Source organism: Elgaria multicarinata, chromosome 6, assembly GCF_023053635.1.
Source record: "Elgaria multicarinata webbii isolate HBS135686 ecotype San Diego chromosome 6, rElgMul1.1.pri, whole genome shotgun sequence".
NCBI lineage: Eukaryota > Metazoa > Chordata > Lepidosauria > Squamata > Anguidae > Elgaria > Elgaria multicarinata.
Genome location: NC_086176.1, coordinates 73,226,337 through 73,240,764, shown reverse-complemented (window position 1 = coordinate 73,240,764; position 14,428 = coordinate 73,226,337). Strand labels below are relative to the sequence as shown.

Sequence of the window (14,428 nt, the reverse complement as noted above, 5' to 3'; positions counted from 1 at the left end):
TACATAGGAATGGACAGACTCACCTCCATCCAGTTGTTGCAGGTATGCGGCAAGCCATCCTAGCTGCCTGCCCACACGAGCTATGGGACAGCCCAATGAGCACCTGGAAAGCACAGCGGGCCATCCATCCCCTAACCAAGCCACTAATATGCGCATATTGGTAGCTCGGTTACTTCCATAATTCCCAAGTTGTGTAAATGGCAATGTATGCAACATTAAAGACATAAAGGGGCCCTTCTCCCTTGGGGAAAGAGGGAAGCCCCAGCAACCTGGGGAGAGACACTGCTGGACACTCACGAACCATGCCACTGCCAGTGGTCCGTGTCTAGGAGGTGGTTAAGCACTTTGAGCTAAACATCATTGCTTAGTGTGTCATGTGAACCACAACTTAAGTGTATTATGTGAACCGTTCCTAACTATGGTGGTTATATAACTACAGTTTAAACATGTTCATTAACAGTTTAGGAACATAGGAAGCTGCCTTATACTGAATCGGACCATTGGTCCATCTAGCCCAGTATCGTCGACACAGACTGGCAGTGGCCAGGGTATCAGGCAGGATTCCTTTCCGCGCCCTACGTGGAGAAGCCAGGGATTGAACCTGGAACCTTCTGCATGCAAAGCATGTGGTTTAACCAGGGCTTAGCGTATTATATGAACAGGCCCACAGTTTGTTAGCATGTTGTGTGAATGCACCCACTTTGTTACTTATATGATTAAAGGCAGTTATTTCAGTTCTTAAATATTGTGAAATAGATTTACAATATTTATAATAGATATAGAATTATAGAATAGTAGGGTTGGAAGGGGCCTATAAGGCCATTGAATCCAACCCCCTTCTCAATGCAGGAATCCACCTTAAAGCATCCCTGGCAGATGGCTGTCCAGATGCCTCTTGAATGCCTCTAGGATTGAGCTATAACGTGCAAATTATTACAATCTAAATGTAACCATACCCTCCTAACTTGCACATTTATATAAAATCCTGTTAGGCCATCTTGGATGCATAGAAGAAAGCTAATTTTCTTTGTCCTGATTTTTTTCACACGTGTGTTACCTCTGTAGGTTAAGACATTCTTTGAATCAAAGTCAGAGGAGACTGCTCATCTGCGGTGTGTCCAAGAAGCCATTGAGACAATTCAGCTGAATATCCAGTGGATGGAGAATAACTTGGCAAAGCTGGAGAAATTGCTATAGTGATCACAGTTCCATCAGAGTTCGTGTTACTTACTTGGAATGCTGCAACACTTGCTCTTTTGCTTCTGCAAAAAGCCAGGATTGAAAAAGGGCAATGCAACTTTCTTTGCACTGTGAGAGGGTTCTAGTTAGCTCAGGGTACTTTTCTTCCTAAGCTGGCTCTCTTTGGAGTGTTTGTGGACTGGACATAGATGCTAATTAAGGGAATGTTCATTCATTGACTAAACATTTGCACACAACAAGGACAATAACTTTTAAAATTATAGTGCAGCTCCCTTCCATTTCAGGAAAGTTCAGTTCCATTTTCCACGTGTTGCAGAGAGAGCAAAACAAGAACTCTCCTGAGAGCTGCTTTTATTTGCAGAGCACTGTTTAATTAGCCTTCCTCATTGTTTGTTGTTTCTTGAATTGTAGATACTGTACCTGCTGTGAAGCATGGTTGTTTTTTTTTAAAAAATACCATGACTATAAACAACTGCTAAGACATGCATAATAGAGGTAAACAACTAAAGCCAAAAGTTGGATTTTTGAGAGCTCTAAGTTTTGCTTTATTTAAATGTTTTCTAGAGATTATGCAAATATCATATCATATTATTGGTAGAAAAATATTTTTGTCTGCAACAGGGCTGGGTGCTACTGATTACATGTACTGAATAAGTCAAATAGCTTTTGTAAAGACAAATGAAAATTATGACGTTGTGTCACTTGAACCAGCCTATAGAAATTGTCAAACAGGATCTAAAATGTAGTTTGGAAAAACACTTTATATTAAGAAATGTTTGTATCCAAAACGTTCCTTTCTCAAGGTGTCCTAAGAGTCTAAGATTTACTTTGTGAACATTATTTTTTTTCCGTGAGCAACACCATGGAGAGGTGTTACTTTGTTAGTGTAAGTACTTGGCTTTTGTGTCATTTTGGTACACTGAAATCCAGATGTTTCATACTTTCCTGTGAATACACTTCCTTCAGGGAACAGGCTCGTGTCTTCACTTTGGCCAAAGTCCATTCTTTTTGAGACATGAGACATGTTGTCCAGAAACTTTTTGCCAAAAATAAAGTTGTCAAATTTAACATCATGAATCAAGCCCTTCTAGTATGTGGAGAATTTTTATACAGGGAAGTATGAGTCACTTGGGGCATTGTTTCATTAAGATATGGATATATATTATATTATATTATATTATATTATATTATATTATATTATATTATATTATATTATGCTTGGTGTTCAGTTCAGTTCCACAAGTTCCCCAACTAAGATTCTTCCATTCTGGAAAAACTGAGCAGAATAAAAGTGGATGAAAAGAGGACATAGGCTTGGCTTAAGCCACTTGAGCTGCTGTGTGGAATTGCCAGGGGTTTGGAGGCTTTTGCACTTTAAGTATTAGTTTCCTATTTTATTGTTTTATGTTTTCCGTAACAAGGATAGAAGCTTCACAGATGTGTACAAAAGCTCCTTTTCCAAGTAAGCAGTCAACCTAGAAGGGGGTGATTCCAGTTTACGTACAGCTTTCAGTTGAAGAACTGGAAGCCCTCAATCTTCACACCATTAAGAAGTATTTAACGGCTTGGGCAGCCCAGGCAGAAGCTGGTGGATTAAGCTGTGATGCCAAGGGTTCTCAACTATTTCTGCATTTGTCAGTTCACAACCATTCACTGGAATGATGTTGGACAGCATAGAGCTGCACCAAGCAAGCATGTACAAAATCTTCTGTGGTGGTCATATTAGGAGCCATAGTTTTATTGCAGTGGTTACCAGCTGGCTGACCCCCTACTGTTACTTTTTTTTTTTTTTGGTGCATAAATGATATGTTAAGGAGTTTTCAGTGTCGAGTCAATCTGGAGAATAACCCTGAGGTTTTGAGCAGTATCCTGTACTGCCCCCATACTTGCAGAACAGATCAGTAACACAAGAGGAATGAGTAGTTCCTAAAATAAGCACAGAAATTAATGGCAGCATTCTTTTCCAGAATGGGACAGGGCGGCAGAGTTCAGAGATGAGAGCTCCATTGACCTGGCACATTCTGGAAATGTCTGCTACTGCTCATTTCCACAATTGTTTTAGGGACTGCTAGTACCTGTTGCAATAGGCACAGCGACAGTATAGGGAACTGATCTTGGGCTCATGTTTCACTCGGTATTTAGGAAAATACCACTTTCTCATGGTGTTTTGCCTACAATATAGAACAGTATACAGACAATTGTTCTAGCTGGCTTTTACTACTGGTTTTGCTTCATACGCATCTCCCAGAGGATCTTCATTAATGCATCCTGTGAGACCTTATCTTCCTAGGCCCCAGAGCTCCAGTTCTATATAAGGCAATCCAGGAAATTTTCACTGGGTTTCTTGCCATCCTGGAAAAAGCTGGGATGAAGATAAATAATTTTTGGTACTAATGATACAAAAAGGGAAAATTGCCAAAGGACCTTTTCAATTTTGAGACTATTTTGGGCCACTGTGAAGAGAAACACTCAAAAACAAATTTAGTTGTGTGACCATGAGTTCATACCATGAAATCACAACTGCTAAAAAAAACCCCAACCTAGTTGGTATTTTATCCTGTTTGCAATACATATTCCCCCGCTACGTGTTGATTCACACACACATACAAATGTGGCTTTCTAGTGATTAAAATAGCTTTTTCAACTGGGTTGAAAATTGTGGAGGGAGAACTGCAATATACATAAATGTTTAAAGATAGTATAGTTTTTAGTACTTCTGAATCTCTAATAGGCTGGAGGCAAAGTCATCAATGTTAAGTAATTCTGAAATTGGTTGGAAAACTCTCATCTTGGTATAACCAAAGGAAAGCATTCCCCTACAATCTCTTTTAATGGGAGGAGAGACAATCCTGGTTGTTGGGGAATATGTGGGTCCCTGTGCTTCTCCTACGTTCTTGATTTGTACTCCATTTCCGTATTTCGTCCTGTGCACTGCTCCCTTTTCAGTTTTTTTGTAGCAATAACGATGGGCAAAATTCTATAGAATTAATTACATTTCTGGCGTTGCCTAATGCTGTTCTATGATAGATGGAAGGATGGATGGATGTGCTTACTACTGGAAATGTAAACTGGTCTTGAAAATATAGTGCACCTGTTTTCTAGAATTAAGAATTTAATGTTTAAATTAAAGCACTGTTGGTTTAAGAATATTTTTTTCAATTATTTATCTTTTTAGTTTGGATTATGTGATATGTCTAATACTGCTTAAAGAGAAATGCATATTCAAAATTGTTTCCCCATGTTTGCATCTAGGACCCAAACTTTAACGTAAGCTATCAAAACTCTTTCATCTACTTCCTTAAAATACAAGTGACATAAAGTTTGAACTTCAACAAGTGCTGAGTACATTCATTAGCTATTCCGTTTACTGTGAACTGGAGTAGTTGGAGTTCCCGTGTGCAAGTGTGTATGTATAAGTCCAAGCCATAAGTGACAGCTCACAGGTATTATGTCTCATCTTCACCTAACTTTCATCTCTCGAGTTTTGCTCACAAGGAAAATGCACTGTAATATAAGATGTCTTTTATCTAGTTGAATAATATTGGTGGCTTTTGTGGAATAAAGAATTTTCTACGGTGTTTCAGACATATCTAGGGCTAATGTCAGTAACCTTGGGATCATCCTTTGCTCTATTTAAAGTTTCTTAGCTTGCAAAAGTTTAGTGTTCAGGTCTTGGTCAAACATTTTGTGCTACCATGATATCCTACTTGGCAGTATCCTGTGTGGTGTTACATATAAAACAAATAAGAGATCCATAAACATGCAGGACTTTGCTTTTTCTAAAACCAATCACCTTGACACAGAAATATATTGTAGAAATGTGCAAGCTGCATTTCTTCCCCCACACCCCAAAATTCTGGTTTCCAAGTATTCTAGGTTTGAGGGGGTTGTATGGAAGAAATCTGAACAGGACTGATTTTGGTTGTGGTTTAAGTCGGATAGTAGTAACAGTTCATGTGCCTTAGAGTGTATTGTAAGGACTGAAAAATGAATATGTTAATATTTAATGGCAGTCTATTTTTGTTAAAAATGTTCTTTTCTGTCTCCATACCTTCATAGGCTAAAGAGAAGTGTATTATTATGCCTGCTCAGTGAAGGAAAACCTTTTTACTCAATCTATAGACTTGTCATTCTAAATGTCTTGAAACAAAAGTGATTTTGAGACTAGATGCTGATGTCCATGTTCCATGGAGCTCCAGTGTGTAACCCCAGAGCAATACACATGCAAGGGCTTGCTTCTTTTCTTCATTGTCAAGAAATGTGTTGTAGACATTTATAATGTGTATGTGGACATTCAAGGGGATCTCTGTATGCATCAAATCTGCAGAATTGTAACTAAATAGATTTCAGTACAAATAGTCGGGCTTAACCAGTTTAAGGGTAGCACTTCTAGCTGCTCTCTCTCTACACTTTAGCCACAACTCTAATATTCTGGAGAAACATTAATCAGCTATTTGCATCTTGCATACACACAGAGAGAGTGTGTGTTTCTATTACAGAGATGCATCTTCTGTCCATTTTCTTTAATTGAAGACTTAGACACACAATAATTCAGTTATGTCTGCATATTTAGCATGATACCTTTTGAGCTTTTGCATCTTCAGCTGTACACTTACAGGTTTCTTTTTTTTCCAGATTTTACACTGAATATTCAGATGTAATGTCAGGAGCAAAAGCATCATTCACAGTTCAACTATGCCCTCCACAAATACACTGAACATAGTGGGGAGGACAGTTGTATGTTAAAAGGACTTTTGATCTCACTGCTTACAGCCAATGGCTGTTTTTACCTTAGCCAGGAAAATCGAGATGGCAAGGAGAACAGAACAAAGATGGCAAGTTATTTTGGTAGGTGGTGCAAGACATCCTTTAAACTCCGATCCTGTTAACATATGGAGGGTCAAAATTGAAAGAGTCAAGGTTGAACATTCAAATTGGCTTTCTTGCACAAAATTGTACTGACGAAAACAAAATGTCTTCAGTTACTGACAGAGAAGTTAGTGTAATCTCTCCAAATGCTTGTCTTTCAAACTACTGAGTTTTCTTCAGGGCATTTTAGAAAATTCTGTGCAGTGGTCTAATTTCATTTTGTTCTACTTTCTGAATGGAGAATATTCACTAGGTTGGAGGGAAAAGAAGCTTGTCCACCATGCTGGATTTTAAAGAATTCTCTGAAAGTCACATAGTAGCTTGAAATGTCTCAAATGTTTAAGCAGTGACTACGTTAAAGTTGTTTTATAAGTGCCTTGGGGCCAGCGTGTGTTAGTGTGGCTTTAAAGTGCAGCATTCTCCCATCTTCTAGGCACAATTCTGCAAAAATTCACATGTACACAACACAATCCAGGCAATTTGAAATTGCCTGTAGCCAAAGCAATGGTGCGTATTCTCTCAAAGTATAAAGCTTTTTATATTGGCACTCTAAATATGACTAAGTTCATCTACTTTTAAATTCTTACAGTTTAAATGCAGGCGTGCATTAGATTTATAACATCTTTCTAGGAGAGAGGGAGAGAGATGGTGTTCCAGTAATGGAGCGTGCTGCTTTTAAACATATAATCTATCACATGTTGCCATATGTGAAATCAGACTTGTATTGTACATATAATACTCTAAAGAATGTGGCCTTAATTTTTCCTTAGTAGCCCCATGCTACAGGATGCTGACCCTTGCAACTGATTTGTATTTATATGACTGTGTATTCTGTTCTCTATTAGAACATTCCTCCTCCTGATAGAATGGATTTCTCAAATCTCTTCTGGAAGATGTTATCTTTCATTGCACTCTGAACTTTAAAATGTTTCCTCATTTCAGTGTACATTTTTGTGTGTATTTCACAAATTGAGACCCCCTGTGTGAATGTTTAGATATGTATTCCGTTCCATTTCAAAGGCTAACTTCACTTAGATGCATAATAAATACTTGTTGATGCTTTGCCATGATACTGTTAAATGTTTACAAAGTGTATTTCTTTAAAGAGTTGTTTAAAGTTTTTCACACAATAAAAATCTTGCTTTGCCGTACTCAGGTCTTAGTCTTCAAGAACTTAAGCCTCTTAGAATTGCTGTGTGTTACTTAAACCTGTAGTTTGTAGTAGAAGTACAGATCTTTACACATGACAACATCTCTTTGATCAAAGCAATGGTCTGACATCTTTTTTAAGTTAGTCATGGCACCATGTAGCAAATTACTGTAAAAGAAAAACCTAAAATAGGTTACCTTTTAAAAATGTGGAATGGTATGACGATGTTAGAACGGATGATTGAACCCCACTGAACTATTTTAATTTACAAAGGCTTTAAAAAAGGGGGTGGATTTGAGAGTAAATTTGCACCAGATCTGTGGGGAGATCTGTAGTTCTATTGATAACAAGAAGCTGGCTTGAATAATGGTGACATCAAAGTAATTCTGGAATTACTATTGGAATTTGAAAAGGGATTACCCTTCTATGTTTAGTACGTTAGAGAAAGTGCAAGGTAGTATCATATCAAAACAGTAGCACTGCAAGTTGTACAATATTTGCTTGGAGGAGGATTTTTGAAGTGTGTGTGTATATATTACAAAATATATGCAAATCTGTGGTTTTCCTCAATTTGTAAAGGAGAAATAAAGCCTATTTTCTTATACTTTGAATAAAATTATGTGTGTGTATAACCAGCACTGATTGAATGGCATGTGTATTGCAAAGACAGACACATTTTATTTTATTGTGAAATGAGAATAAAATCTTTTAAATACTAACGTGTGCTTTTCTTCTATCTTTATTCTTTATTCCTCAGATAAATTATAAAATGATGTTGGGTGAGCCGTTCAGACTTTTCTTTAGACTTTTATCAGCTGTTTCAGTTGGGGTTTTTTTCTATTTATTTATTTATTTATTTATTTATTTATTTATTTTATTACATTTTTATACCGCCCAATAGCCGAAACTCTCTGGGCGGTTCTCTCTGGGCGGTTTCTTCTTCTCTAAATCAAGGAAAACCCCTCATCCTTACCAGGTTTTCTTTTTCTTGGGCCTTTCTGTCTCCACTATGGGCTCCTTAAAAGCTTCTCTACATGAGCGATTTAATGCACACTCATGATTAGCCAGCCATGAAAGTTTACGGATCCTTTACATGAAACCATCAACCTCCAGGACGTCTCCCATGCTTCCCCCCCCCCCCGAAAATAGCTTTGCCCAGAGGGGAACTTTTCAATTCAAAATCACTTGGTTGCCATCTAAAGAAGCCCATAGTGAATGTGGAAAGACACAGGAAAAAGACAGCCTAGTAAGGATGCCTTTTTTCTCCTTAATGTAGAGATATCCTTAGATGGCAACCAACGGCAACCACATGATTTTGAATTTAAAACTTCCTCTTTGGGCAAAGCTATTCTGTTAAATTAAACTCTGCTATGTAGTGGCGGAATTATAGTGCTATGTTGACTTTACTCACTTGGGAAATCCTGCAACAATTAAATACTGGATTATCACCTGGGAGGTGGTTAAACCGGATTACCAGGGGAAAACAACCATATAGCCAATTTTGTTCAGGTATAATACAAATACAGACTTGCTTCCAAATATTTTGCTATCAGGCAAAATAGGAAATGTCATCCCATGCCCCAAGTTATTTCACCTCCAGAGGCAAACAATGTCCCTCTTGCCTTCCCTGGGAGTAAAACACCAAATTTATTAATAACTAGCCATTTGCTGCCTTTTCAGATTGCTTGGGATGACTACTTTACATAAAGTCAGAGCTGGCTGGGGATGAGCTGCTTCGCCTACTTCGTTTGCCCAGACTCACTTGTGGTACCATAGCAAGTTGTCTACCTTTAAAGCCCTAAATGGCATTCAAGTATCTGAAGTTGCATATTCTCCCATTCCATCCTGCCTGTGCATTATGATCATCAGAGGAAGCCCTTGTCTGTACTCCTGCCGTAAGGAAAATGCATCTACCATCTTCTAAAGAGAAGGCCTTCTCTGCGGTGGTGCCCACAGTCTAGAATGCCTTCCCGCGGGAGATTTGTTGTATGGGTGAAAACCCTTTTATCTGCAATGGCATTTGAAAGCAAAGTTTCAGTTTTTAAAAACTGTTTTAGATACAGCTTCAAATGTTTTTAGCCAGTTGAAATAGTTCTATGCCTTTTGGTATTACTTTTTGATGTTTAGATTAGAGATACTTTTTACTGTACTATATTGTCTTATTTGTTTCATAGAATCATAGAATAGCAGAGTTGGAAGGGGCCTACAAGGCCATCGAGTCCAACCCCCTGCTCAATGCAGGAATCCACCCTAAAGCATCCCTGACAGATGGTTGTCCAGCTGCCTCTTGAATGCCTCTAGTGTGGGAGTACACCATCCTGAAATTCTTTTTGGGATAAAGGAGCAGTTTATAAATTTTTCAAATGAATAAAATAGCTATAAGTTAGTCAGTATGATCTATATTATAGATGTTAAAATCCAATAGTTATTATGTAGACTTCAATTCCAGTTTGAAGTCAAATGTCCACAACCTTATAGGTGTAAATAGAAAGAATTCTCTTCTTTTGATTTTCAGCTGCCCTGGAAAATAGGCTGGGAGATTCATTTTCTGCTCACTTCTCCTTGCAAGGATATCCTTGTGTTCATGAGGAAATGGGGATGAAGATTTGAATTCCTGTGTGGCCCTCTTGTGAACCACACAAGAAGAAGGGGGGAAAGCATTTTACAGCTTGTCCACCTACCGAGATCTGACAACAGTGTTTAATTATCAGTATAAAATTCAAACCAGCATACTTTTGTCTAAAAGTAAAAATAAATAAATGATCTAGTACTCCTACCCCGTCACTCCGCCAAAGTGCTCCCACCTGGGGGTGATAGCCAACGTAACTTCAGTTTAGTGTATCAGCCTTCCAAAAACCGGTCTGTCTTCTGCATTGTAGCATCGGGAATAAATGATGTGTTTAAAACTGGATGACTGATTGGAAAACTTGAAATGCCAACGCTGCAGCTATGCTAGTAAATCAAAGATGTAAACAGATCTGCTTTCAGCAGAGAAAACCTCCTTCGGCTGTCTTAAATCTCCAAACTTATTATTCTCTTTCCTGTGTATTTGTGGTTTTCAAATACTGCTCAAATATCTGATTAGTGTGCACTATAGTTAAGCTACTTGGCTTTCACAAACTCTCAAATGTGATTCTTCCAAAGTTGTTCAAGTTTGCACAAGGTTGTACATTCCTTAACATAACACAAAGCATGGGGAAAGCGAGGCTAGAGTGGTTAAAAAAAGAAAGAAAAGAAACCCACAGTGTTATTGAATGTGACCAGGAGATCAGCTACAAATTGTTAACATCTGAATTTCAGCACTCCTAAGCTTAAAACAAAATTATTCAGTAGCAACATCAAAGCTTAACATTTTTCTTCTCCCAGAGCTAGCTGTGCATTCAACCACCACTGGTTTGATAGAGTTTGGCAACACAACTTCTATTCTGAACTTGAAGCCTCCCCACTTTTCACTGAAGAACTTGCATTGCCATCTAACAAAGCATGTCACCTAATAGTGCCACTTGCAAGAAAAAAGGTTAGAGGCTTTTCTTTACATGTTGCGGTCACCACTCGAGGCCTCCATAAATCCCTTGATATGGCAGTTGTTGCCATGTGGTGAACCGTAGAAGCTCAGGAGACAGACCTCACTGCAGTTCTCTTTGGCACAAAGAATGTGGCCTGCAAAAATAAGGCTGATCAGGTGATGGCAGCTGCCATATTTTCAATGATAGTTCTAGTTTCTAAAGCTGGAGATCCAAAACTTCATTGCATCCCTTTACTATAGGGATGTTGGACCTCTTTCTGCGCAAGGGCCAAATTTGATTGTGGGAAAGTCCTCAGTGACCACATTCAAGTGATGGGAGGTAATAAAAACAAAAGGGGTGGGGCCAAAATACCAAAAATGCCAGCATGTTTTAGCTTAAAGCTCTTAGTCAACCTCCCTCAACAATTGCTATATTATATATTTTCCATGGGGGGCCCAAGACACAGTGAATCAATGGGAACTTGGTAAGTCACACTTTTCTAAGTTCCAATGCTTGAACATGTCTGCTGGTGGGGACCAGCAATTGGACTGGTGATCTGACCTGTTTCTGTAATAGCCAGAAGTGCAGAATGCGATACTGCTAGACCCAGAGTTCAGCCAACTGAGGGAAATGGGTGGGGCCAGGGAAACGGGGCATGGTTTTCTGGGGAAACATGGAGAGCTGGATTTGGCCCTTCGAGCCTGAGGTTCAACAGACCTGCTTGATCACATTTGTATCTTGTTCTTGTTCCAGGTTGCTCATAACCCATGATGTTATCCCACTTATGTCCTTGCTGCTGACCACTTCTTTTGTTTTACATTAACTCCATTGGCATCATGGAAGAGTGGGGATTTGGGTCAGAATCTAATGGGGGCGCATATGCCTCTGCTGATCTCCATCCGCAAGCAGCACACACCACTTGCGGAAGGAAGATTAATCCTTCCAGGGCAACTGGAAATGAGCGAAAATTCTCATTTCTGGAAAGGGGCAAGTTGTTTTTAAATGGATATTGTCTGTTTTTGTTTGTATTTTATGCTTTTTATGCTTTTAAATTTTGTATATTTCTTTTTAATGTTCACTGTTTTTAACTTTTGTAAACTGCCCAGAGAGCTTCGGCTGTGGGGTGGTATATTAATATTATTATTATTATTATTAATAATAATGCAGCTCCACCATAAATAATAATAATGGAGCACCACCATTTCTGCTTGTTTCAGGACTTTCTCCAGGAATCACTAGAACTTTGCATGAAATCAGCAGGACCCATTACTTGTGCAACAGAATCAGAGGGCACAAGAGAATCGGCAGGAGCGTAAGCATCCTGTTGGATTCCAGCATCCCTGCTTCAACTCTAATACCTGATTTACACCACCAGGTAGCTCTTTGGCTTTCCAGCACAGCAGAGCACTGAGGAGGACATGGAAAAGGAGATTGCAGCACATCTACATGTAAACCAACTCTTTCAGAGGACTTCTATTATAGTGCACTACATGTGCTCAATTGCCAGAGGGGGAGCCTCGTTAAGTCTCTTGCAGCAAAAACCACACGGAGCATTGTGGCACCTTTGAGACTAACACATTAATATATTCAATGACACTGTTCTTCAGCCTTCTCTAACTTGATGTTCTCCAGATGTGTTGGACCACTCCTCTCATCACCCCCAGGCAGCATGGCCAAAGAACAGAAACATACCAGTAGCTGAAATTGTTACATTTTTATCCCACCCTTCCCCCAAAGGGCTTGGGGCAGTGTACATGATCTCTCCTCCCCCTTTGTTATCCTCATAATAACCCTGGGAGGTAAATTAGGCTCAGGGTTAGTAACTGAGTGGAACTGAAATAGTAACTTCTTAGTTGAGTGGAATCTGAATCCAGGTCCTTCTCTAAAATTCTAATTCCTATACCACTGATGTTTGCTGTGTTAAAAGAAATATTCTACAACCGAATGCAACTAGAATAGGTTCATTAAGTGCAGCCCTCCCACTCTTGAACAATCTGTGTAGCTTTTCCCAGTACAAATACAGAAGGCTTTGTGGGTGACTGAATTGTGTATGCCTTTCTAAATGCTGCACAAAATATGGTGATAGCCTAAATAATTTTGTCTGTATGTGTTATAAGTATTTTGAAGTCTGGGGTCATGATATATATGATTATACATCTTTTGCTTGATCCCCATTAGAAGGAATTCCCCTCCCCCACTTCTTTCCTGATACTATCTTTCATTGCACTCTGAAATATAAAACAATGTTGCTTCATCTAACCATACACTTTTGCATGCATTTATGTATCCGGATGTATATGTTAAACTCTGGGAGTTTCTGTATCATGTTTCACAGAGTTATTTCACTCCTCCACATGGTAAATGTTACTGCTTCACATTTGGCGATTTTGTGTATTTAAAAATAACAAACCACTGGGCAAACTTTTAAACACTATAGCATTTATTTAAATGCTGGCAAATTTGGAAAAGAATATTTTAGGACAGCAATAAAATGGAAACCAACTAGATTTCCTTTTAGGTGAATTCAGGTTAATTAAACTTCTTGTTATAGTAGAAATAGAATTGTATGCATTTATTTCCCCATGTTTAATGTTCAGCATGCCTCCCTAAAATGTTGGCACTGCTCCCCCAGCCCAACGGTTTAGACTCTGAACTTTAGAGCTAATTCTTACCAAGAATTGAAATCAGAGGTTTTCTAAAAAGGGATTCTCTCTCTCTCTCTTAAAAGAGCCATTGACGTAAGTACATAAGAGGAACCATGCTGGATCAGAGCGAAGGCCTATTTAGCCCAGAGTTCTATTCTCTCAGTGGTCAACCATATGCCAGAAAGCTCGCTGGCCAGACACAGGTGTAATAGCATCCTCCACTTGTCTTTCACAGCAACTGGGATATGAAAGCATGCTGCCTCTGATACCGACAGCACTATATAGTCATCATGACCAGTAGTCATTCACACCCATTTTTTCTATGAATATGTCTAATCCCCTTTTAAAGCCATCCAAACTGGTGGCCATTTCTCTGACATGCATTTGTGTGTATGCATGCACACATTTGATTACCATTTGGATATTTCTATGAACTACTGTGAAGCTATGTTTAAGATATGATTCTATGGTATAATCTCCATTTTAAGGTTGGGGTAGGGTGGCCATGAGTCCTCTTTTACAGAGGATAATCCTCTATTTGAAGGGCTTCCCAGAGGACCATTTTCTGTTTGAAGGTGTTCTCTATCTGAGGGCCAACAGTCCAATTCCAGTTAAATGATTAAAAAACCCCTATAAGAACTGTTGCCCATCAACAGTTAGCACACCTGAGCAGCTGGTCACAATCCCAGGTGGGATGTACTGTATTTCTATTTAAATCATAATAATTATGGTTAAATTTGCATATATTATTATTATTATTATTATTATTATTATTATTATTATTATTATCATTTATATACTGCCCCATAGCTGAAGCTCTCTGGGCAGTTTACAAAGATTAAAAACAGTGAACATAAAAATCAATTATACAAAATTTAAAACCATAAAAAGCAAAAAAAACAGACAATATCTATTTTAAAACTACTATTCTGGGGTCAGTTAAGAAAAAACTCAGCATATACTGTTAAATGCCTGGGAGAAGAGAAAAGTCTTGACCTGGTGCCAAAAAGATAACAATGTTGGCACTAGGTGAGCCTCGCCACCACTGAAAAGGCCCT

At 38.7% G+C, this 14,428-nt stretch overlaps 1 protein-coding gene across 1 annotated transcript in view; it reads left to right on the top strand.

The window, feature by feature from the left end:
- LNPEP (leucyl and cystinyl aminopeptidase) overlaps nucleotides 1-7,938 on the top strand; it is a 57,638-nt gene extending 49,700 nt beyond the window's left edge. Inside the window, exon 18 of the mRNA XM_063129572.1 lies at nucleotides 1,066-7,938. Within this exon, the coding sequence (XP_062985642.1) occupies nucleotides 1,066-1,197 (132 nt within the window). The 3' untranslated portion in view covers nucleotides 1,198-7,938. The remainder of the gene's footprint in view (nucleotides 1-1,065) is intronic.
- The last annotated feature ends 6,490 nt before the right edge of the window (nucleotides 7,939-14,428 follow it).